Source organism: Hylobates moloch, unplaced genomic scaffold (genome assembly GCF_009828535.3).
Source record: "Hylobates moloch isolate HMO894 unplaced genomic scaffold, HMol_V3 SCAFFOLD_17, whole genome shotgun sequence".
Classification (NCBI taxonomy): domain Eukaryota; kingdom Metazoa; phylum Chordata; class Mammalia; order Primates; family Hylobatidae; genus Hylobates; species Hylobates moloch.
Window position 1 is genome coordinate 43,518,885 of NW_026652292.1, and position 25,995 is coordinate 43,544,879.

The 25,995-nt window shown below is 37.4% G+C and overlaps 1 protein-coding gene and 1 long non-coding RNA gene across 4 annotated transcripts in view; one reads left to right on the plus strand and one right to left on the minus strand.

Moving 5' to 3' along the window:
- NFXL1 (nuclear transcription factor, X-box binding like 1) overlaps window positions 1-13,807 on the plus strand; it is a 52,030-nt gene extending 38,223 nt beyond the window's left edge. For 2 of the 3 annotated variants that reach the window (XM_032135712.2, XM_032135713.2), the window contains 2 exons: window positions 991-1,157; window positions 13,652-13,806. In XM_032135712.2, coding sequence (XP_031991603.1) covers window positions 991-1,157; window positions 13,652-13,745 — 261 coding nt within the window. In that variant the 3' untranslated portion in view covers window positions 13,746-13,806. Of the gene's footprint in view, window positions 1-990; window positions 1,158-13,651 lie in introns of all 3 variants that reach the window. The other variant, XM_058430031.1, reaches the window with a different exon arrangement.
- LOC131381605 (uncharacterized) overlaps window positions 1-25,995 on the minus strand; it is a 70,991-nt gene that overhangs the window by 20,155 nt on the left and 24,841 nt on the right. Inside the window, exon 2 of the long non-coding RNA XR_009210458.1 lies at window positions 953-1,107. This is a non-coding gene — a long non-coding RNA (uncharacterized LOC131381605). The remainder of the gene's footprint in view (window positions 1-952; window positions 1,108-25,995) is intronic.

The window sequence follows — 25,995 nt, forward strand, 5'->3', positions numbered from 1 at the left end:
CATTATATTCATGTTCTTTACCTCTTCACATAAATGTAAGTTCCAGGAGCCTATCTCATGTCTTCCCAGTGCCAAGAACAATGCCTGGCACATGTTTTTTAAAAAATAATTTGTAAAATAATATTTTTATAATTTGAAACACTATTTCTTTTTAATCCTATATGTCAAAAAATAGCTTAGAATTTTATAATAACTGTTGTAATCATGGCTTCTCTTTGGAATGATAATAAAAATGTTTGACCTTTAAGATTTAGTATCCATGTCTATAGCTCTCTTATTTTACCTCAAGTATGATGTGAGAAAACAAACAATATCCTGAAATAAGTATTTTTAACCTTATTTAGTAGATTATAATGCTAGTTAACATTATTAAATCACTAGAGAAAAGGGAGGTGCCTTGTTAAGTTACATTGAGGTACATTTATTTGTAAAATGTAATTTAACTTTAATTCATTGATGTGCATTAAAATATAAACTACTGGTCATTCTTTTTTCATTGTATATGTGTTTCTCTTTGGCGAGATGAGATAATTACCTCCAGACTGTTTAGTGCTTTGGAATTTTTATTTATGTGTTAACAGTGTATTGATTTCTTTAGTTCAGTGTTGATTATTGTATAGAAATGAATGAACATTTTTACTCTGTATATTTTATTTCTGTCTTTGACGATTCTTTAGGAAGTAATTTACATTTTTAGTGGGATACTTTATATAGTCCATTTTAAGGTTCATTTAAAAATGAGGCAGTTTGACTTAATGAGGCTCATAGGAAAAAAAATCTGTATGAATAATAGTCATATCGACAATCTTGCTGTTCTTTAGTTTGAATATTTTTAAGGTAAATGAGAGCATGTACCATTTGATTAACTGTGTTTCTAAGAGCTGCAGAAGTACTTTATTTTAATGGGATATATAAATTTTATAACTGTAACATATAGAAATGTTAGGCTTACCTTGTACTTAGGTGATTTATTTCCATGCTGTTTTTCAGGCTGGCCCAGAATGCCTTCATTGTGAGGAAGGGTGCTCCAAGTCACGGCCACTAGGTTGTCTTCACCCATGTATTTTGCCATGTCACCCTGGAGAATGTCCACCTTGTGTTCAGATGCTTAGAATAAAATGTCACTGTAAGATCACAAGCCTATATGTGGAATGTAGGTAAGTGGACTGAAAAAAAAGTCTTACTTTATTACAATTAGTTGAATTGGTATCTTTTTATAATTAAGAACCCTTTATAGTGTACTTTGCTTAAACTCTAGATGCCTAGATTTTCCAGTAGAGACCTGGAAGGAAGACATGTAGAATACTACACTTTCTGGATACTTCATCCTGAATTCAAACAGGGAAATTGTGCTTTTTTCCCATTTCGGGATTCTGTGTAAGATTTTGTTATGAAAAAAAATGGTTTCACTGCTTTTAAAAAAAATTAAAGAAATACTCCTATACCTGATAGTTTGACTATGTCAAATTAGAATTTTGTTCAATCAAAATTTGACTTGTACATACAGCACACTTTGTTTTATTGGACTTCACTTTATTGTACTTGGCAGATACTGAGTCTTTTACAAATTGGAGTTATTTGTCAACCTGCATTGAGCAAGTCTATTGATGCCATTTTTCCAACAGCCTATGTTCATTTTGTGTCTCTGTCACATTTCGGTAATTCTCACAATATTCAAGCTTTTTCATTTCATATCTGTTATGATAACCTGTGATCAGTGATCTTTGATGTTTCCATTGTAATTGTTTTGGGGTGCCATGAACTGCACTTCTGTGAGACAGTGAATCATTGATAAATATTGTGTGTGATTGAACTGCATCACTAGCAGTTCCCCTATCTCTCTACCTCTTCTTGCGCCTACTTATTCTGAGAAACAACAGTATTGAAATTAGGCCAATTAATAACTCTACAATGGCCTCTAAGTGTTCAAGTGCAAGGAAGAGTCACATGTCTGAGTTTAAATCAAAAGCTAGAAATGATTAAGCTTAGTGAGTCATGTCAAAAGCTGAGATAGGCTAAAAGTTAGGTCTCTTGCACCAAACAGCCATGTTGTGAATGCAAAGGAAAAATTCTTAAAGGAAATTAAAGTTCATTCCAGTGAACATAGAATGATAAGAAAGCAAAGCAGCCTTATTGCTGATATGGAGAAAGTTTTAGTGGGTTTGGATAGAAGATCAAAGCAACCACAACATTTAGAGATGTTCCTAACTCTCTTCAATTCTATGAAGACTGAGAGAGATGAAGAAGCTGCAGAAGAAAAATTTGAAGGCAGCATAGGTTGGTTCATAAGGTTTAGGGAAGAAGCCATCTCCATAACATAAAAGTGCAAGGTGAAGCAGCAAGTGCTGATGCAGAAGCTGCAGCAAGTTATCCAAGAAGATTTAGGTAAGATCATTGATGAAGGTGGCTACACAAAACAACAGATTTCCAATGTAGACAAAACAGCCTTCTGTTGAAAGAAAATGCTATCTAGGACTTTCATAGTTAGAGAGAAGTCAGTGCCTGGCTTTAAAGTGTCAAAGGACAGGCCAACTCTCTTGTTAGGGCCCTAATGCAGCTGGTGACTTTAAATTGAAGCCAGTACTCATCTACCATTCTCAAAATTATGCTAAATCTAGTCTGCACTCTATGAATGGAACAACAAAGCCTGGATGACACTATATCTGTTTACAGCATAGTTTACTGAATATTTTAAGCCCACTGTTGAGACCTACTGATCAGAAAGATTCCTTTAAAAATATTACTGCTCATTGACAACGTACCTGGTTACCCAAGAGCTATAATGGAGATATACAAGGACATGAATGTTGTGTTCGTGCCTGCTAACACAACATCCATTCTGCAGTCCATGGTTCAAGGAGTAATTTCAACTTTCTAATTTTTTGAGAAATACATGCCAGATGTAGGTGGTGATTTCTCTGATGGATCTGGGTAAATTGAAAATGTTCTGGAAAGGAGTCACTCTTCTAGATGTCATTAAGAGCATTCATGTCAACAGGAACAGGAGTTTGGAAGAAGTTGATTCCAGCCCTAATAGATGAGTTTGAGAGGTTCAAGAATTCAGTGCGGAAAGTAACTGCAGATGTAGTGGAAATAGCAAGAGGACTATAATTAAAAGTGGAGCCTATAGATGAGACTGAATTGTTGCAATCTCATGATAAAACTTGAACAGATGAGAAGTTGCTTCTAATGGATGAACAAAGAAAGTGGAATCTACTCCTGGTGAAGATACTGTGAACATTGCTGAAATGACAGCAAAGGATTAGGATTTAGAATATTACCCAAACTTAGTTGATAAAGCAGCAGCAGGTTTGATAGGAATTTTGAAAGAAGTTCTACTGTGGGTAAAATGCTATGAAACACAGCATCACATGCTACAGAGAAATCTTCCTGAAAGGAAGAGTCAGTTGATACAGCAAACTCTATTGTCTTATTTTTTTAAATTGCCACAGCCACCTCAATCTTCAGCAACCACCACCCTGATCAGTCAGCAGCCATAAACTTCTAGGCAAGATGATCCATCCGCAAAAACATTAAGACTGACTGAAGGCTCAGATGAGCGTTAGCAGGTTTTAGTAATAAAGTATTGTTAAGGTATACACATTGTTTTTTATGATGTAATGCTATTGCATACTTAGTATATTGCAGTATTGTGTAAACATAACTTTTATATGCACTGGGAAGCCAAAAAATGTGTGTGACTTGCTTTAGTATGATATTTGCTATATTAAGGTGGCCTGGAACTGAACCTGCAATATCTCTGAGCTATGCCAGTAGTTGACTTAGGCATAATTTTTTTTTTTTTTTTGATATGGAGTCTCGCTCTGTCGCCTAGGCTGGAGTGCAGTGGCACGATCTTGGCTCACTGCAGTCTCCGCCTCCTGGGTTCAAGCAATTCTCCTGCCTTGGCCTCCTGAGTAGCTGGGATTACAGGCACGTGCCACCACACCCATCTAGTTTTTGTATTTTTAGTAGAGATGGGGTTTCACCATGTTGGTCAGGCTGGTCTCAAACTCCTGACCTCGTGATCCATCCACCTTGGCCTCCCAAAGTGCCAGGATTACAGGCATGAGCCACCATGCCCAGCCTACTTAGGCATAATTTTTAAGTTATAGATTTAAAAGGTAGGCCTTTGTTTATTACAAGTGTTGCTGTTATAGCACCTATCACACTAGGATATGACCAAACCAGTATGTTTTCTTCATTTAAAAAAATACCAGTTTTTGCTTATGGATTATTTAGATGGAAGAAAAAAATTTCCCTTTTATTTAATAATGATATAACATAATTTACCACTTAACTCTCCTGGCTATTTCACTCCAGTCTGTAAAGTGAGCTTTTTGTAAATATATTTTACTTAAGTTTCATTTGGGAATACTACTTTATTTCATATTTTTTAGCATAATTACATTTTGAAAAATTCCTGTTCATATTAGCTAACATTTTTGTTCCCTAAACTCTAGACTCATGCTTTGTTAAATTATAGAAGACAAATTTTATTCTTTTCTTATATTAGTTATTTTGTTGAAATCTCAAAAATAAAGTATTATAATTTTTAGTCTAGAAGTTTTGTAAGGGGAATTTAGAGGGCAATTTTACATTATTAATGGATGGTAATGATGAACTTGAGCAGTGTCGCACCTGCATTCTGTTTGTTTATATAGCTTGTTCCTCATCAAACTTTCACCCACGAGTTTTAGCATCCATTGATGATTCTGTTGTAAATGAGTTGTTACTACGATAACATTTGAGAAAATAGAAAAAGCTCTCAAGAACAACACACGTGCATTGTGTGTCCAGATGCTTCATTAATGAAACTCTTGACCATTTAATCCCAGTGATACTACATAAAGTATTCTAGAGCATAGAAACCCAAGGAAATAACCAAGTGTTTTTTTGTTTTTTTGTTTTTTTTTTTTTGAGACGGAGTCTCTCGCTCTGTCGCCCAGGTTGGAGTGCAGTGGCGTAAACCGCTCACTGCAAGCTCCACCTCCTAGGTTCATGCCATTCTCCTGCCTCAGCCTCCTGCGTAGCTGGGACTACAGGTGCCCATCACCATGCCCAGCTAATTTTTTGTATTTTTTTTAGTAGAGACAGGGTTTCGCCGTGTTCGCCAGGATGGTCTCGATCTCCTGACCTCATGATCCGCCCGCCTCGGCCTCACAAAGAACCAAGTTATTTTACAAAACAAATAAAAACTTGCCAAGTGGGAATTTTCTAACTCCATCTTCTACATTTATTAATTGACATTTTACTGTAAGAGCTCTCCCCACCTCGTATGTTAATACTGGCATGAACCAGTGGATTCTTTATTTGATCCTTTGCCATCATTTTGACGTTTAATTTATTGAACATCAAAGGCCCATGGGAGTGTCTTTCAACTGGTTCTCATGTCCCTTTGATGTGTTTCCATCTTTGTTTTAGTATTTTCTTTTTTTTTCTGGCTAATAAAAATGTCCCAGGCTCATCTTGTACTTTACATATCCTAGCCCAGGACTTAGACATTTCTCTAAGGGCCTTTTTAATGGACAGTGATATTTAAAAACCACTTGGTGTGCTTTTTGCTCCTTGTGTATCATTACTTCTAGGCTCTCTGTTTTGATAAGGACCATTTTTAAATTTACTTTAGTGAATTGGCTGTTGATGTCCTTCACATATTTTTTTTCCTTGGGGTTTTGGTCGCTTTCTTTACAGTACTTTTGCCTCATAATTGATTTCTCTCATCTCCTATCATTGGTTAACATCTCCAGTCCAGTGTTAAATAGTATTGGCCCTGCCTTGTTTCTTTCTTTAGAGGAATTACTTCCTGTATTTCTACATTATGTAAGATGTTGGCTTTGTCACCATCTTAGAGAGTATCCCACAATTTCTGTTTTCTTGAGTGTGTGTGTATATTTAAATAAGGATTGGATGCTGAATTTGCCAAATGATATTTTAGTATCTGTGGAGATAATCATTAGATCTGTTGATTTGGATTTGCTAATGTTTAGGATTTTAAAAATGTTCATTAATTGTATTAGTCTATAATTTTTAAATTTTGTATTTGTCAGATTTGGGTATCAATGTTATGTTTGTTTTATAAAATAAACTTGGCTATTTCCTTGGTTTTCTATGCTTTAGAATATGTAGTATCATTGGGATTAACTGGTCATTGAGGGTTTTATGGAATTCCTCTATGAAACCATCTGGGCCTGATGTGTGTGTGTTGTTTTTGATAACTTTCTCTATTTTTTCTAATGAAAATTTCTCTCTCTTATGGGGTCATTTTTGGAAAACTATTATTTTCCTTAGAAATTATCTATTTCATCTAGATTTTTCAAATTTATTTGTATAAAAGTTTGTAAAGTAGTTGCTTATTGTGATTAAAATTTTGTTGTTTTATGATTTCCACTTGTCATTCTTATTTTGAATATTTTTGCTTTCTCCCTCTTTCTTGAGTGTTAGGTAGTACATTTTTTTATTTTAAAAAACCTAGGATTTTGATTAACTGGATTGACTTCTTTTATGATTTACCACATTTTTTCTGCTCTTATTTTATTATTTCCTTTAAAAAGAAATTTCTAAATTTCTTTAAGAAGAATTGAGAATTTAATTCATTTATTTTCATGCTTTCATTTTTATCATAGATGTGCTTAAAGCTTATGGATTATTTATTGCTTTAGGTGTATTCCATATATTCATGTGTATACTACTTTCTTTATATTTGAGAGTTTCTATGTCTTTATATTATATTTCCTCCTATACTCAAGATTTTTAAAATAGAAGATCTAGTTTTATTGCATTGTGATCAGAGCATGTCTTTGTAAATATTTTTCTAATTTATGGAACTTAACAGTGCTTCCTTTGTAAAATAAGGTGATCAATTTTAGTGAATGTTCCATGTGCTTGAGAAGATGTAATATCGTAAAAATCAGGATATAGGATTTGGGTTGTGTCTGTGGATCATGTTTTAATATGGTAGCTTTGTCTTATATTGAAAATGCTGTATTACAATTCCATATTATTAGTGTGTTTCTTTTTGTTTTGTTTTTGTGTTTTGAGACACAGTCTTACTCTATTGGCCAGGCTGAAGTGCAGTGGTGTGGTCATGGCTCACTGCAGCCTTGAACTCCTGGGCTCAAGTGATCCTCCCACCTCAGCCTCCCAAGTAGCTGGGGCTACAGGCACATACCACCATGCCTGGATAATTTTTAAGAAACTTTTTGTAGAGATGCGGTCTCACTATATTGCCCAGGCTGGTCTCAAAAAACCTGGGCTCAAGAGACCCTCCTGCCTCAGCTTCCTAAAATGTTGAGATTACAGGCATGAGCCATCATGCCTAGCCTGTTAGTGTGTTTCTGTATCTCTTTGCAGCTGCTGTAGTTTTTGCTTATAAAGATGATTAAGCTGTTATATGTCGTACAGAATTTTTAATAATTATGGCTTTTAGCATTGAAAGGTATCCTTTGTCACATTTAACACTTTGGCTTGAATTCTTATGCATCCCCTTTTTCATTTTAATAGGCAAGTTAAGTAAGTCCTTTAACAATTTTTAATATCACTAATATCTTTGGTTTAGCTCTGCATTATTACTTTATGATTACTGTTTGTATTATGTCACCTTTTCTTTATGTGATACGTTCTCTTTGCTCTTACTTTCAATTTTCTCCTATTAAGGTTTGTTTTCGTTTAGTGGTTGATTATTTTTTTTTTTTGTATGTTTTTAATGTCGTTAGACCCTTGTTTCTTTCATCTTTTACTAACTGGTTTGTCAGCTTTTAATTTTATCACCTGGTTCTCATTTAAGACTATATGACAATCAGTGAGTTTATTTTATTTGCCTTTTTTCTCTCCTCTTCTCATTGTTTAGTTGCATGTTTTATTCTTTTTCAGAACATACGACATTTATATATTATTCTACCCCCATTCTGACCTTTTTTCTTTTTCTTTTCTTTTTTTTTTTTTGAGATGGAGTCTCGCTCTGTCGCCCAGGCTGGAGTGCAGTGGTGCGATCTCGGCTCACTGCAAGCTCCGCCTCCCGGGTTCACGCCATTCTCCTGCCTCAGCCTCCCGCATAGCTGGGACTACAGGTGCTTGCCGCCACGCCCGGGTAATTTTGTTTTTGTATTTTTAGTAGAGATGGGGTTTCACCGTGTTAGCCAGGATGGTCTCGATCTCCTGACCTCGTGATCCACCCGCCTCGGCCTCCCAAAGTGCTGAGATTACAAGCATGAGCCACTGTGCCCAGCCCTTTTTTTCTTAGATTTTCAATTTTAAATTTCAATCAACCATCAGTCTTTTTGCTGAAATTTCCCAGTCTTCTCTTGGTTGAAGGAAGTGCATCCTCTACTAGTTTCCCCAAGAGAGCTTGTGAGTATAGTATTCCCTGAATGCTTAATTCTTTTTTTTTTTTTTTTTTGACAGAGTCTTGCTGTCGCCCAGGCTGGAGTGCAGTGGCGCGATCTCGGCTCGCTGCAGGCTCCGCCCCACAGGGTTCATGCCATTCTCCTGCCTCAGCCTCCCGAGTAGCTGGGACTACAGGCGCCTGCCACCTTGCCCGGCTAATTTTTTGTATTTTTAGTAGAGATGGGGTTTCACTGTGTTAGCCAGGATGGTCTCGATCTCCTGACCTCCTGACTTCCTATCCGCCCGCCTCGGCCTCCCAAAGTGCTGGGATTACAGGCGTGAGCCACCGCGTCCGGCCGAATGCTTAATTCTTAAACATTCCCTTGCATGTTTTAAGAATGTTTTGCTATAGCATTTACAATTGTATAAAAAGTCTTTTATTGATGCGTTCTTTCCTAGAGTTTCTTGGGAATGTTGCTCTATGCTGCTTTCGTTTATATTTTACTTTTGAGAAATTTGATGCCAGTCTGTTTTCCTTATGAGTTAATTGATCTTTTTTACCTGGGACCCCTAAAGTTGTTTCTTTCTCCTTCACTTCCCTCCTCCTCTTCCTCCATCTTTAAAATCTAATGTTTTTATTAAGGTACGACTCAGGGTTAATAATTTTTGATAAATTTTTTCAGGTACCTGATTAGCCCTTTCAACATATAAGTTCAGTATTTTTATTTTCCTGGATTATAGTTTTAAATACCAGATCTGTTTCATTTATTTTATTTTGTTGTTTAGTGATACCAATTGTATATATGTTGGATTTTCTTTTTCTGTCGCCCATTTCACTCAATTACTTCTTTGATACTTTTTTCTAAATCTCATTTTTACCATCTAGGTGGTTTTGCTGCCTCATTTCAGGGAGCCTTATTAAATTTTGATTCAAGTATGTTCTGTAAATATGTTCTTCCATGAGCACCTTGTAATTTAGTTTTTATTTCTGATGTAATTTTATCTTAATTTTTTTCGTGAATTCAATCAATCTTTGTTCATTTCTTCTCCGTTATGTTCTTAGGTTTTGCTTTTCTGACTTAAGGTGGTAGTGTACTAAAGAGCCCTATACCATGCTCATATTGGGTAATTTGCCAGGACTCACAGGACTCAGCATATAGTTATACCTACAGCTATGAGTTATTACAGCAAAAGGGTAGGAGGCACAGTCAGCAAAGGGAAAAGGCACATGAGGTGAAGTGTAGGGGAAACCAGTCACAAGCGCCCAGAGTCTGCTCCCAGTGGAGCCACATAGTTTGTACTTAATTCTCCCAGCACTGAGTTGTGACAACACTTGTAAAATGTTTCCAACCAGAGAAGTTCGTTAGAGACTGAGCACCTAGAGTTTGTACTGGGGGAAGGCTACATAGGCAGCCTCACCTGGTACATACCAGCGTTTAGGGCTCTCAGAGGGAAAGCAACTGTTCAGCATAAACCATTTGATTTATACAGTTTAGACATAGTCAGCTGTTTTTACCAGTTCTGGGAATGGTGGGAACCTTCCTGAAATCCAGATTCCCAAGTACCAGCCAAGGGCTAGTCTTAACAAGGAGGGCTTTCAAAAGACAGTGGTCAGGGCTGCTAGGTTAACGCTTCTGTATAGGCAGCATTTCATATAGTTAATTCAGTTTGGAATATTATGTTCCAGTTTTCTTCTTTGTACTTCTTTTTTTGGGTGAGAGATACAGGAGGGGATTTTCATCAGCGAAAAGTCTTTGGATGTCATTTTCTGTTTATTTTCATATAGTAGTTTTTTATAGTTGTAAATTACATATCTTTATGTTTTTGGACAGAGCTTAGTATAAGATTTCTAGTTGATGACCACTCTCTTGCCAGTGTGGGAAAATACAATTTTTTAAATGGTTGGCATTTTAGGGTGGTGCTGAGAAGAGAAGAGGAGTTATGTGTCCTTATTTTACTTTTGTTTTCTTTGGTCTTGCAAAATCTTAAATTTCCCTTCTTCTTTTGCTGGGTCTAAAGAAGTCTGCCTAAAGTCTGCCTTTCCCTTTTTACCTTCTTCCCAGAGTGTTGCCTTTCCAAGATTGGCTACTTGAATCTTGTGTACTTATTTTATTTTATTTTATTTTGAAGCAAGTCTGAAGTCTAAAGTCTGCCTTTCCCTTTTTACCTTCTTCCCAGAGTGTTGCCTTTCCAAGATTGGCTACTTGAATCTTGTGTACTTTTTAAATTTTCTTTATTTTTTTTTTTTTGAGACAAGGTGTCTCTCTGTCTCCCAGACTGGATGCAGTGGCACACTCACGGCTCACTGCAGCCTTGACCTCCCAGGCTCAGATGATCGTCCCACCTCAGCTTTCCTAGTAGCTGGGACTACAGGTGCACACCATCGCACCAGGCGAATTTTGGTGTTTTTTGTAGAGATGGGGTTTTGCCATGTTGCCATGGCTGGTCTCGAACTCGTGGGCTCAGGCAGTTCACCTTCCTCGGCCTCCCAAAGTGCTGGGATTGGAGGCGTGAGCCACTGCACCCAGCCTTGTGTACTTTTTAAAATCCATTCCCTTTAGTTAGTGCTGTGGTCTACCAGGATATTTTCAGTATTTTCATATTTAGGGGGACCTTTTTCTGTTGTGATTTTAGCTCAGCCTCCTCTTCTGTTCCATTTAGTTTTTTTCAGAACTCCACTAGCTCTATGAAAATACTTGCATTGGGAGCTTGAAAAATAGCTCTATCAGGAGTTTTTTTTTTTTTTTTTTTCCCTAGTTATAGGTAATTTGAAGTTTGTAGAAATTTGTGTCTTCTAGTTGTGCTGTGGTCGTGGGATTTAGTGATTTTATTTGTTATTAATGAGCTATATGTTTTTTGAGGGGGACATGTGCATATATTTGGATTAAGGTGGCTTCCATTACATCAGCACTACAGATTTTTTTTCTCAAATACATATTAAAGTATATGTTTTAATATAGAATTCTATCGCTTCAGTTCTAATAATTTCATTTGTTTTCAATTCAGTGAATTATTTAAGTCATCTTTTCCTTTTAGTCCTGTATGGAAAAAAACACAAACTGTTTTTCCTCTGCTCTTAAAACACAATCAACACAGAAGACTTTTGTGACCAAATGTGTGAGAGTTTCTTCCAACCAAGAAGAAAACAATCACTTCTGTAGCAGGCACCAGCTGGGTGTCCTCTAATTCATTTCTGAGACTACCTGGAGAAAGTGTCAGATCCTGTAGGTTGAGGGCTCAGTCCCACAAGACTGCCTCCCCTTCAGACACTAGTATGAAGTTCAGGCCTCTGGAATTTCTGACTGACTGGCTTCAAGTTTAGGTTCACACAGCCCCCTCTTTGGATTTGATTAATTTGCTAGAGTGCCTCACAGATCTCAGAGAAAAACTTATTTATGTTTACTGGTTTATTATAAAGGATACTGCAAAGTATACAGATGAAGAGATACATAGAGTGAGGTATGAAAGAAGGGATATGGCGATTCCATTCCTACCCCCGCCCCACCATTTGCATACCACCCTCCAGGAACCTCTGTTCAGCTATTCATAAGCTTTTCGTACCCTATCTTCTTGGGCCTTTATGGAGAATTCATTGGATAGGCATGATTGAAGTATGGACACTCATGTAGTAGTGTGACTGGACAGAGGGTGTGATCTAATAATTATAGACCGAGTGGGGAAACCCAACAAGGCCTGTTTCAGTTCTTTTTGGCCTGTGTGTGCAGTTTTCCTTCTTCCAGAGTATGGGACAGGACCCCTTCTGAAATGGGGTCTTAGGACCTACAATCAGACAAGGTAGGTCAGAGAATTTCTTTATGGCCTGCTCAAGACAGAAAAGCGGAGGAAGGTTATATTTTTAGTTTTAATGGCATGCCTTGGGGAAAAATAACAGGGGCTGTGGGAGTGATGAGCCAAGAACCATGGACGGAAACCAATATGTATATATTATTATACCATAGTCTTTTTCTGCTTCATGTTAATTTCTTCTGTAGAATTTGGTTGTAAAAGATATAGAACTTGAAAAGTTAATTTATTCCTAAGTATAGAGTAACAGGAATAAAATAATATTAACTCTTAAGTTCAGAGGTGAACATTCTACTTGTAAGAATCTTAAAAATGCAATAGTGTTTAATAGAGCCAGCATAAAAACTTTGTGGTATTAAGTGGAACTTTGCCAAGAAATATCTTAGAGTATATTTATAGCTAATTTAGTGTGAATATTTAGATAATAGTTTTAATTAACATTAAGGAGACTGAACTTATGGTATATTTTGGCAGTTATGTCTGGTGAAAGCAAGAATAGGAAAAGTAAGAAAATACAGAATAAAGGAAAGGAGAAAAAAGGTATGGGAAAAAGAAAAGTGAGATGCATATGATAGGGAGTTTTAGATTGTCACTAGTTACTGACTTAGGCAGTGTCTATTGGAAAGTAGGTTTATTCCTTGATGTTTGTGACTTTTTTCTGAATTACTCACTGAGATATAAAAGCATTTTAAAGTACCGACTGTTCTAAAATGATGAGATCTAAAGTGAATTACTATTTTTATTTTTTTGAGACAGAGTCTTGCTCAGTCACCCAGACTGGAGTGCAGTGTCATGATCTTGACTCACTGCAACCTCCGCCTCCTGAGTTCAAGCGATTCTTATGCTTCAGCCTCCTGAGTAGCCAGGATTACAGGCATGCACCGTCACGCCTGGCTAATTTTTGTATTTTTAGTGGAAATGGGCTTTCACCATGTTGGCCAGGCTGGTCTCGAACTCCCAGCCTCAAGTGATCCGCCTGCCTTAGTCTCCCAAAGTGCTGAGATTATAGATTAGAGCAACTGTACCTGGCCTAAAGTGAATTAATTTCTAATATTAATAGCTTACCCAAGTTTTTAAAATAGGTTAATTTTATTTCTCACCAAATAGCCTAAATTCCTCAATTTGAACATATTAAATAATTAGTTTTAAATTTTTTTATGTAGGGGCATTAAGAACAATTGTAATTATGAATTATAATAATAAATCTATAGGGAAAGATAGTTACAGAAACTATTAAAGAGAGGCCAGGCCCAGATGATATTTTGTGTGTGTTTTGTACTTACTTCTTGCAGCGATTACACTTTTGGCATTTGACTTGTTAGTAATAAAGGGCTGGATGGTTTGAGTTATCAGATCAGTTAAGTAATTTGAAGATAATTGTTACAGATAGAGAAATAATTAAAGTATTTCTTGAGGAAAAAAGATAATTTTATGGATATGTTTGAAATTATGAGTTATTTTTAGAAAAATTATGCTATAAAATGGATTTTTGTTTGAATGTCATCAACTTTCTTATTTTTAGAAAAATAACCACAGCTGATGTAAATGAAAAGAACCTCCTCAGTTGTTGCAAAAATCAGTGCCCTAAAGAGGTAAGCTTTGGTAGAACCTTTTAAATTGTATTCCTTGGGCATTGTTTCTCTTGGATTTTCTTTTTTCTTGTTTGGTCAAATTATTTCAGGTCTTCTCTGTTGTATCTTTTTTAATAAAGACATAAGACATATGGTTAGGGTAGATGCATCTCATTTTATAAATTTGGTGATATTGGGACCTGAAATGACCCTTTGAAGATTTTTTTTAAGAAAGCAATTTTAAAGATAGCTTACATACTTTATACAATAAAGTATTGACCTAGTGCTTATCCCTCAAAATGTGATTCATACTTTAGGTCAGGTATGATGTGGGTCATAGCAGTTAGACAGTAAATCCATAGTAGGTTATTTTTAAAAATAGGGGTGCGTGTGTGTATGCATGTGCATGTGTGTGCATCTGTGGTGGGATAATGTGCGAGGATGGATATGCATATCCACAGCATTTTGAAGATGGTGACGTAGAAGATACCTCTACATTTTCATTGTGGCCTTTTGTGTTGGTACCATTCAGATCATTGAATCTTTCAAGTTCATTACTATATTAATATAAAACATTCACCTGTAAAGTTGTGTTTTTAAAGTTTCTTATGGTTGTGTAAGCATTTTATTCAAACTAAAACTGTCAAAAAGTAGTTAGAAAAAATTGTGCAGAGTAAAAAGGTAAACTCACTAGTGATTTATCCTGGTAATAATTTGAGAAACCAAAGCAGTCCTTCTGCATTTGGCCAATCTGAAAGAGAAGATGCACTTTTGGATTTGGGAGTGGGACAGTTAAAATTACTTGATTTGGGTAGACATTTAAAAAGGAATCCTTTTGACTTACAGATGTACTATATAGTACCTTTTTCCTTTAAATTGTCTTTATGCACTTATCTAAGTGTTTCTCACCTTATTTAGAGTCAGAAATAGATGACAACTGTTAAATATCATAATCAGTCTTTGATTAAGTATAAAACAGGAATCAATACATTACATACGTTTTTAATATTTTCCTTTAACAAAGGCTTTGGACCACTTTTTATGGATTTAAGATCTGTTGGAAATTGAGAGTTTTTAAATTTATGTAAGATTATAAGAAGAGAGGCCATTTGAAGTAATAAATGGTTATTTTAATAATCCTGTCTTTATAAGTGAAACTAGGGCATGGGATAGCCTGACGTGGTGGCATGTGCCTGTAATCCCAGCTACTTGGGAGGCTGAGGCAGGAGAATTGCTTGAACCCGGGAGGCGGAAGTTGCAGTGAGCCAAGATGGCGCCATTGCACTCCAGCTTGGGCAACGAGAGCAAAACTCCGTCTCAAAAAACAAACAAACAAAAAAACACAGATTGCTGGGCCCCCCTCTCGAGTTTCTGATTTTGTGGGCTTGGAGTGGGGCCTACATTTTGCATTTCTATTAAATAGTAAGCAATAGTGATACTGTTGGTCCAAGAGCACACATTGAGAACCAGTGAGCTACAGAATGAGGTCATAATTAGAATCAGCCAAGAAGTATATCACTTTGAATCTTTGTACTTCAAAGTGAAGGTATGGGATTCTGGTAAATTCTGATGTACTGAGAAACTCTTATTTATGTTCTCGTCTGTTTCCCATACTGTAGATTGTTATAGGCAGGGGACTATGTCATATTTGTCTTTGTATCCAGTGCCTGTTACACAGGTTGTACACATTAAGCTGCTGGTAAATGTTTATTGAATGTGAATAAAAGAATAAATTGTGGGAGTGGCATAAGCATATCCTTCCAGCTCCACTGTGTCTCTGATATATACTCTATGGATTATTAGGTTTGAATTTAACTAAATGAAAACATAAGGATGCCATTAAGAACATACTTTTAAACTGTGCCCCACATATGCATTTCTGCTCTTTTTTAAAAGAGATACAAAGAGGAGCAAAATAAGTTTTATTTTATTTTACATGGTATGGGGCTTCAATTATTTTATTTTTTTAAATGTTTAAAGTTTTTAATTGATAAAATTTTGCATATTTACCATAGGCAACATGTTTTGAAATATGTTTACATTGTGGAATGACTAAGTTGAGTTAATATATGCATTTTTTTTATGGTGAGAACACTTAAAATCTCTCTTAGCAATTTTTAAGAATACAATATATGTTATTAACTATAGTCACCATTTTGTACAATAGATCTTTTGAGTTTATTCCTCATATCTAACTGAAATTTTGTATACTTTGACCAACATTCCCCCAATCCCCTTCTGTCCTTCAGTCACTGGCAACTACCATTCTGCTCTTTCACTTCTATGAGTTCAATTTTTTTATATTTCACATATGAGTGAGATCATGTGGTATTTCAATTTTTTTTGTTGTTTGTTTTTTTTTTTGAGACGGAGTCTCACTCTGTTACCTGGGTTGGAGTACAGTGGTGCAATCTTGGCTCACTACAACCTCCACCTCCCAGGTTCAAGCAATTCTCCTGCCTCAGCCGTCCGAGTAGCTGAGATTACAGGCGCCCGCCACTATGCCCAGCTAATTTTTTGTATTTTTAGTAGAAACGGGGTTTCACCATGTTGGCTAGGCTGGTCTTGAACCCCTGAACTCGTGGTTCGCCCACATTGGCCTCCCAAAGTGCTGGGATTACAGGCATGAGACACTGCACCCGGCCAGTATTTCTGCTTTTTAAAATTATTTATGAATTTGATTCTCTCATTCCCATGCAAGCTTTTCTACTTTTTACTTGGGAAAATTATTTAACTTCTCTGTAACTGAACTTATTCATATATAAAATGGGGCACTAATAAACCCACTTCAGAGTGCTGAGTATTATATGAGGTAATAACATGTAACGGACTTAGTTAATGGTAAGCGCTATATATGTGGTAGCTATGGTGATTATGATTATTTATCTACAAATAATATTGTTCTACAAGCATTTCTTAGTTTTTTGAAAGAGGGCTTTTCCTATTATTGGAATTAAAGTGGAACATTTTGATGCAGACAGTGTTGTTTGTTGGTAAACCATTTGGTATGACTCACTGAAGTGCTAGCAGAATGATGTTGAGGGCTGAGTAGAGTAGAAAAAACCCGTCCCACTTTGAGTGGAAGGGGTAATACATCTCATCTGTAAGTGAATATTTTAGAAAGACCTCTGTTTTTTGCTATGAAATCTGTAGTAAAGATAACCATCATTTTATCTTATGCATTCAAGTCAACTTTCTTTGTAACTACCTTTCAGTTTTTTTAGAATGTAACCTGGCTTTTGAGATGACATATACTTACTTACACATCTAACAGGAAAATGATCACATGATTTAATTTTTTTAAGCAATGAAATATCACATATATACCTAAAAATACATAATATAATACAAATATGTATAGTTTAACAGTTAAAAAAGTGAATACCATGTTAACTCTACCCAGGTCAAAAAATCAAGTAATGCTGACATACCAGAAGTTTACCAAGGTCCCTGTCTGACTATAGTTTCCATCCTCTATCCTATAGGCTAACCACCATTGCCTTTTTATAGTAATCCTTTCCTTACTTTTATTTACAGTTTTTACTACCAGTATGTATATCTGCAATTTATATTATTTGCCAATGTTAAATATATTGTTAACAATATTTGTTAAAAATATTTGTTAAAAATATTGCAAACAATATTATTTGCCAATGTTAAAAGTTTAAAAGTATGCACTTTTGTGACTTGCTTATATACGTTTGTCATTTTTAATTGCATGTAGCTGTAGTCCACTGATTCCATTGTATAAGTTTGTTTTACTGTGGGTGGACATTTGAATAATTTCCAACTGTGGTTGTTATCAAAAATACTGCTGTGAACATTCTTGCTTTTGCGTCCTGGTACGTAAGTGCACAGATTTCTTTAGGCATGCAGTAGTATAATTGCTTGGTCATAGGGAATGTTTAATTTCAGCTTTAATAATATCAAATTGATTTCCAAAATGGTTGTATCAATTTATAATCAGTAACTTTTCCAGTTACTGAAAAGTTATCAGAAAGTTTTTCAACTTTCCGTTGATGAAAGTTCTTGCTCTTTCACATCCCTGCCAACATTTTGTGTGGTCAGCATTTTTTATTTTTGCCAGTCTTTTTGCATCTCATTGTGGTTTTAATTTACGTTCTCTGATTACTAGTGAGTTTGAATACATTTTCAGGATTAGAGGTGTTACTTTTGCCTGTGGGACATATGTTGGATACCAGCACAGTGTACACCTAGATGAGTTTCAGTTTTCCAAGTTGCAAATTGCAGAATCAATTTTGGCTTACTTATGGGAAAAAAAAGGAGAGAGAAGACATTGTGGGGAGTATTTGGAAGACACTGGGGAGCAATTCGAAGATTCTGAAGGAAATGCTATACAGTCAAGCTTTGGGAAAGGCAGGACCTCTGCAGCCTAAGGGGGCTTTACAGTGAGATGACTACTTAAACCACCATCTCGCTCTCTTACGTTTTTATATTCCCAAGAGAGAAAACCTAATAGACTCACCATGGATCCAAGGGCTCCTTTTGGCACAGGCAGCCACAGTCAGGGAACTAGAACAGGTAGCATAGCCATGGCTGTGGCTACTGGGGGAATTATGGTGACCCAGGCAGCCATCCCAACGTATGTCTTCTACAACTTTTACCAGTATACGGCAGGGTCAAATGAAGGGTTTAGAGAAAAAAAGATACATTTATTGAAGGCGGAAGACCTAGCCAGAGAAAAGACAGACTTTGAAGATGTCAATGAAATTGTGAAGATGAGTATGAGATCTTTTAGGAGGCAGAAAGATATAACATCAAGACCAGTGATTTTTAACCTTTCATCAACCCCCAGCGCAACAGAATACTGATTAAAGTGAAAGGTGACACTATAGCCATGATCCTATGTATTTTCAAAAGGTCTTCTTTTATTGAATCTGATAAGCTTCCCTATTTACTTTCTCCTATAGAATCATTGATTTAAATGATAGATATCAGAGCCTGAGAAGGATGGGGGGAAGGGGGTGAAGTGATATTGATTAAGGTATATTTCCAAATAGCTGGAAGAGAGGACTTGAAATGTTTGCAAAACATAGAAGTGATCAATACTCAAGACGATAAATACCCTTAAATACCCTGACTTGATCGTTACACATTCTATGTATGCAAAAAAAATTACATGTGCCATATAAGTACATACAAATATTATGTATCAATAAAAATATAATAAATTTGAAGTGGAAGGGTTAGTTTTTAAGAGAAGATGACTAATGTAATTACCTTAGAGATTAATTAACGAAAGAGGATATAGAGACGTATTTTGAGAGTAAGAATAAGTGGTGAGCTAATGCCAAATGTTTATGAAGTCTGGCTAGAGGCACTGGCAGGAATGAAGGTAAGAATGAAATTAAGCAATACAAATGCTTGAAACAACCACTGTGAGGTAAGTATTTGAAAATGAATAAATATTGAGCTTGTTAAGTAGTATTCAGTGTCCAGTATTAGATATAGGGAAAAACAAAACTGAAATCATTCAGAAATACCTGGACTTATTCTATTAATAGCAGTTCTCTGCCCTATAGTAGGATTAGTGGAAGTGCACAGTGTGAGTGATCTGAATTTAGTTTTAGTATGAATGCCTCAGCTAAAAATTAAAGAACAAATAACCTAGTCACACACTAGAAAGAGACTAAAGACAATGGAAAAGGATTCTAAATTTCTTTGAGTGGAGTCAGTAGTTTGAAAGATCAATCTGGTGAATTATAGAGATCAGTAATTAGAGAATTTAAATGTTTACTGAGGGTTCTACTATTTGGGAGGGATCTTTGTTAGGGATTATGACATGAGAGACATAAAGAAATGCAAATGTTCCTCGGTTTACGGTGGGCATATATCCTGATTAAACCCATTGTAAAACTGAAAAATTGTTTAAGTTACACCACTGTAAGCTAATGACTGTCTAAGACCATTGCCCTCAAGGAACTTATAATAATAACAACTTTTATTATAATAACTAAATATACTGAACTCATTTAATCCTCACAACAGCTTTATAAAGTACTAATACTCTTTTACATGTGAAATTTTACATGTGAAACACAGAGAAGTCAGGTGACTTGTCTAAGATCCTGCAGTTAGTAAACAGTTAATCTGGGACTCAGTTCCAGGTAGTCTGACTTTGACATTTAACCCCTAACAAATAGTGTATTTTATTTGTTAGGGTTGGAGAGATAGAAATATATGAAGTGCCTAAAAAAATTGTTTTTTTTTTTTTGCAAAATTTCAAGATACCACAAGCAATGTTACAACAATTTAGAAACAGATTTCTTACTTAACTACTATTATGTATTTTTATATAGGCAGATTTATATCAGGCCATTATGGTGATTTAAGTCATGTCTTAAAGTGTGGATAAGGTTTGAATAGACAGAGAGACCATGAACATTTCATCGTAACGCTTGACTAGGATAGGAAGATAGTAAATAATTAAAGACACGGAGCATAGACATCATGGCAATTACTGAGTTGTTTTGGCTACCTAAATAATATTTTTTAAATATGTAGTAGAAAGAGTAAATGTTGTAGAATAACAGGCTAAACAGTTATAACACAGTATACAGTGGCTTAAGGACAGGGCATTTTCTTTTTTGTTTTTTTCCCACAATGCAGTACAGGGAAGGTAGGTGTGTCATTGTATTCCATGTGTTCACCCATGAATCCAAGTCAGCTGGCGGCTCTGCTCTCTTTGGCATATGGTTTCCATTATTGCTCCAGCTCTCATCATTTCCAGCACATGGGGAAGAGAGGAACATGGAAGTATACTCTTGAAATGATCTGAAGCATGAATCACCTGTACTTGCTTACATTCCATTGACCAGAACTTAGTTACGTGGCTGTAACTAGCTACAAGGGTGGCTGTAAGATGTACTGTTGGAATGGAGCTGGGGAGAATAATTAAATATAATTAAATTATATATATAATTATATAAGTGCAATTAATTTATATCTAAAAGGAAAATAGTTGGGGGGGTGGAGCCAAGATGGCCAAATAGGAACAGCTCCAGTCTACAGCTCCCAGCGTGAGCGACGCAGAAGACGGGTGATTTCTGCATTTCCATCTGAGGTACCGGGTTCATCTCACTAGGGGGTGCCAAACAGTGGGTGCAGGACAGTCGGTGCAGTGCACCCTGCGCGAGCCAAAGCAGGGCGAGGCATTGCCTCACTCGGGAAGTGCAAGGGGTCAGGGAGTTCCCTTTCCTAGTCAAAGAAAGGGGTAACAGATGGCACCTGGAAAATCGGGTCACTCCCACCCTAATACGGTGCTTTTCCAACGGGCTTGGAAAACGGCACACCAGGAGATTGTGTCCCGCACCTGGCTTGGAGGGTCCTACACCCACGGAGTTTCCCTGATTGCTAGCACAGCAGTCTGAGATCAAACTGCAAGGTGGCAGCAAGGCTGGGGGAGGGGCGCCTGCCATTGCCCAGGCTTGCTTAGGTAAACAAAGCAGCCAGGAAACTCGAACTGGGTGGAGCCCACCACAGCTCAAGGAGGCCTGCCTGCCTCTGTAGGCTCCATCTCTGGGGGCAGGGCACAGACAAACAAAAAGCAGGAACCTCTGCAGTCTTTTTTTTTTTTTTTTTTGAGACGGAGTCTTGCTCTGTCGCCCAGGCTGGAGTGCAGTGGCGCAATCTCGGCTCACTGCAAGCTCCCCCTCCCGGGTTCACGCCATTCTCCTGACTCAGCCTCTCCGAGTAGCTGGGACTACAGGCGCCCGCCACCACGCCTGGCTAATTTTTTCTATTTTTTAGTAGAGACGGGGTTTCACCATGGTCTCAATCTCCTGACCTCGTGATGCGCCCGCCTCGGCCTCCCAAAGTGCTGGGATTACAAGTGTGAGCCACCGCGCCCGGCCCCTCTGCAGTCTTAAATGTCCCTGTCTGACAGCTTTAAAGAGAGTAGTGGTTCTCCCAGCACGCAGCTGGAGATCTGAGGACGGGCAGACTGCCTCCTAAAGTGGGTCCCTGACCCCCGAGTAGCCTAACTGGGAGGCACCCCCCAGTAGGGACAGACTGACACCTCACTCGGCCGGGTACTCCTCTGAGACAAAACTTCCAGAGAATATATCAGACAGCGGAATTTGCAGTCCACGAAAATCCGCTGTTCGGCAGCCACTGCTGCTGACACCCAGCCAAACAGGGTCTGGAGTGGACCTCTAGCAAACTCCAACAGACCTGCAGCTGAAGGTCCTGTCTGGTAGAAGGAAAACTAACAAACAGAAAGGACACCTACACCAAAAACCCATCTGTACACCACCATCATCAAAGACCAAAAGTAGATAAAACCACAAAGATGGGGAAAAAACAGAGCAGAAAAACTGGAAATTCTAAAAAGCAGAGCACCTCTCCTCCTCCAACAGAATGCAGTTCCTCACCAGCAACGGAACAAAGCTGGATGGAGAATGACTTTGACGAGTTGAGAGAAGAAGGCTTCAGACGATCAAGCTACGCTGAGCTATGGGAGGAAATTCAAACCAATGGCAAAGAAGTTAAAAACTTAAAAAAAAAAATAGATGAATGTATAACTAAGATAACCAATGCAGAGAAGGGCTTAAAGGAGCTGATGGAGCTGAAAGCCAAGTTTCAAGAACTACGTGAAGATTGCAGAAGCCTCGGTAGCTGATGTGATCAACTGGAAGAAAGGGTATCAGCAATGGAAGATGAAATGAATGAAATGAAGCGAGAAGAGAAGTTTAGAGAAAAAAGAATAAAAAGAAGCGAACAAAGCCTCCAAGAAATATGGGACTATGTGAAAAGATCAAACCTACGTCTGATTGGTGTACCTGAAAGTGATGGGGAGAATGGAACCAAGTTGGAAAACACTCTGCAAGATATTATCCAGGAGAACTTCCCCAATCTAGCAAGGCAGGCCAGCATTCAGATTCAGGAAATACAGAGAATGCCACAAAGATACTCCTCGAGAAGAGAAACTCCAAGACACATAATTGTCAGATTCACCAAAGTTGAAATAAAGGAAAAAATGTTAAGGGCGGCCAGAGAGAAAGGTTGGGTTACCCACAAAGGGAAGCCCATCAGACTAACAGCTGATCTCTCAGCAGAAACTCTACAAGCCAGAAGAGAGTGGGGGCCAATATTCAACATTCTTAAAGAAAAGAATTTTCAACCCAGAATCTCATATCCAGCCAAACTAAGCTTCATAAGTGAAGGAGAAATAAAATACTTTACAGACAAGCAAACACTGAGTGATTTTGTCACCACCAGGCCTGCCCTAAAAGAGCTCCTGAAGGAAGCACTAAACATGGAAAGGAACAACCGGTACCAGCCAGTGCAAAAACATGCCAACTTGTAAAGACCATCGAGGCTGGGAAGAAACTGCATCAACTAACGAGCATAATAAGCAACTAACATCATAATGACAGGATCAAATTCACACATAACAATATTAACTTTAAATGTAAATGGGCTGAATGCTCCAATTAAAAGACACAGACTGGCAAATTGGATAAGGAGTCAAGACCTATCAGTTTGCTGTATTCAGGAAACCCATCTCGTGCAGAGACATACATAGACTCAAAATAAAGGGATGGAGGAAGATCTATCAAGCAAATGGAAAACAAAAAAAGGCAGGGGTCGCAATCCTAGTCTCTGATAAAATAGACTTAAAACCAACAAAGATCAAAAGAGACAAAGAAGGCCATTACATAATGGTAACGGGATCAATTCAACAAGAAGAGCTAACTATCCTAAATATATATGCATCCAACACAGGAGCACCCAGATTCATAAAGCAAGTCCTGAGTGACCTACAAAGGGACTTAAACTCCCACACAATAATAATGGGAGATTTTAACACCCCACTGTCAACATTAGACAGATCAACGAGACAGAAAGTTAACAAGAATATCCAGGAATTGAACTCAGCTCTGCACCAAGCGGACCTAATAGACATCTACAGAACTCTCCACCCCAAATCAACAGAATATACAATTTTTCAGCACCACACCACACCTAATCCAAAATTGACCACATAATTGGAAGTAAAGCTCTTCTCAGCAAATGTAAAAGAACAGAAATTATAACAAACTGTCTCTCAGACCACAGTGCAATCAAACTAGAACTCAGGATCAAGAAACTCACTCAAAACTGCTCAACTACATGGAAACTGAACAACCTGCTCCTGAATGACTACTGGGTACATAACGAAATGCAGGCAGAAATAAAGCTGTTCTTTGAAACCAATGAGAACAAAGACACAACATACCAGAATCTCTGGGACACATTCAAAGCAGTGTGTAGAGGGAAATTTATAGCACTAAATGCCCACAAGAGAAAGCAGGAAAGATCTAAAATTGACACCCTAACATCACAATTAAAAGAACTAGAAAAGCAAGAGCAAACACATTCAAAAGCTAGCAGAAGGCTAGAAATAACTAAAATCAGAGCAGAACTGAAGGAAATAGAGACACAAAAAACCCTTCAAAAAATTAATGAATCCAGGAGCTGGTTTTTTGAAAAGATCAACAAAATTGATAGACTGCTAGCAAGACTAATAAAGAAGAAAAGAGAGAAGAGTCAAATAGATGCAATAAAAAATGATAAAGGGAATATCACCACCGATCCCACAGAAATACAATCTACCATCAGAGAATACTACAAACACCTCTACGCAAATAAACTAGAAAATCTAGAAAAAGTGGATAAATTCCTCCACAAATACACCCTCCCAAGACTAAACCAGGAAGAAGTTGAATCTCTGAATAGACCAATGACAGGCTCTGAAATTGTGGCAATAATCAATAGCTTACCAACCAAAAAGAGTCCAGGACCTGATGGATTCACAGCCGAATTCTACCAGAGGTACAAGGAGGAACTGGTACCATTCCTTCTGAAACTATTCCCATTGATAGAAAAAGAAGGAATCCTCCCTAACACATTTTATGAGGCCAGCATCATCCCGATACCAAAGCCCGGCAGAGACACAACCAAAAAAGAGAATTTCAGACCAATATCCTTGATGAACATTGATGCAAAAATCCTCAATAAAATACTGGCAAACCGAATCCAGCAGCACATCCAAAACCTTATCCACCATGATCAAGTGGGCTTCATCCCTGGGATGCAAGGCTGGTTCAACATACGCAAATCAATAAATGTAATCCAGCATATAAACAGAACCAAAGACAAAAACCACATGATTATCTCAATAGATGCAGAAAAGGCCTTTGACAAAATTCAACAACCTTCATGCTAAAAAACTCTCAATAAATTCGGTATTGATGGGACGTATCTCAAAATCATAAGAGCTATCTATGACAAACCCACAGCCAATATCATACTGAATGGGCAAAAACTGGAAGCATTCCCTTTGAAAACTGGCACAAGACAGGGATGCCCTCTCTCACCACTCCTATTCAACATAGTGCTGGAAGTTCTGGCCAGGGCAATCAGGCAGGAGAAGGAAATAAAGGGTATTCAATTAGGAAAAGAGGAAGTCAAATTGTCCCTGTTTGCAGATGATATGATTGTATATCTAGAAAACCCCATTGTCTCAGCCCAAAATCTCCTTAAGCTGATAAGCAACTTCAGCAAAGTCTCAGGATACAAAATCAATGTACAAAAATCACAAGCATTCTTGTACAGCAATCACAGACAAAGAGAGAGCCAAATCATGAGTGAACTCCCATTCACAATTGCTTCAAAGAGAATAAAATACCTAGGAATCCAACTTACAAGGGATGTGAAGGACCTCTTCAAGGAGAACTACAAACCACTGCTCAGTGAAATAAAAGAGGATACAAACAAATGGAAGAACATTCCATGCTCATGGGTTGGAAGAATCAATATCGTGAAAATGGCCGTACTGCCCAAGGTAATATAGATTCAGTGCCATCCCCATCAAGCTACCAATGACTTTCTTCACAGAATTGGAAAAAACTACTTTAAAGTTCATATAGAACCAAAAAAGAGCCCGCATCGCCAAGTCAATCCTAAGCCAAAAGAACAAAGCTGGAGGCATCACACTACCTGACTTCAAACTATACTACAAGGCTACATTAACCAAAACAGCACAGTACTGGTACCACAATAGAGACAGATCAATGGATCAGAACAGAGCCCTCAGAAATAATGCCGCATATGTACAACTATCTGATCTTTGACAAACCTGACAAAAACAAGCAATGGGAAAAGGATTCTCTAATAAATGGTGCTGGGAAAACTGGCTAGCCATATGTAGAAAGCTGAAACTGGATCCCTCCCTTACACCTTATACAAAAATTAATTCAAGATGGATTAAAGACTTACATGTTAGACCTAA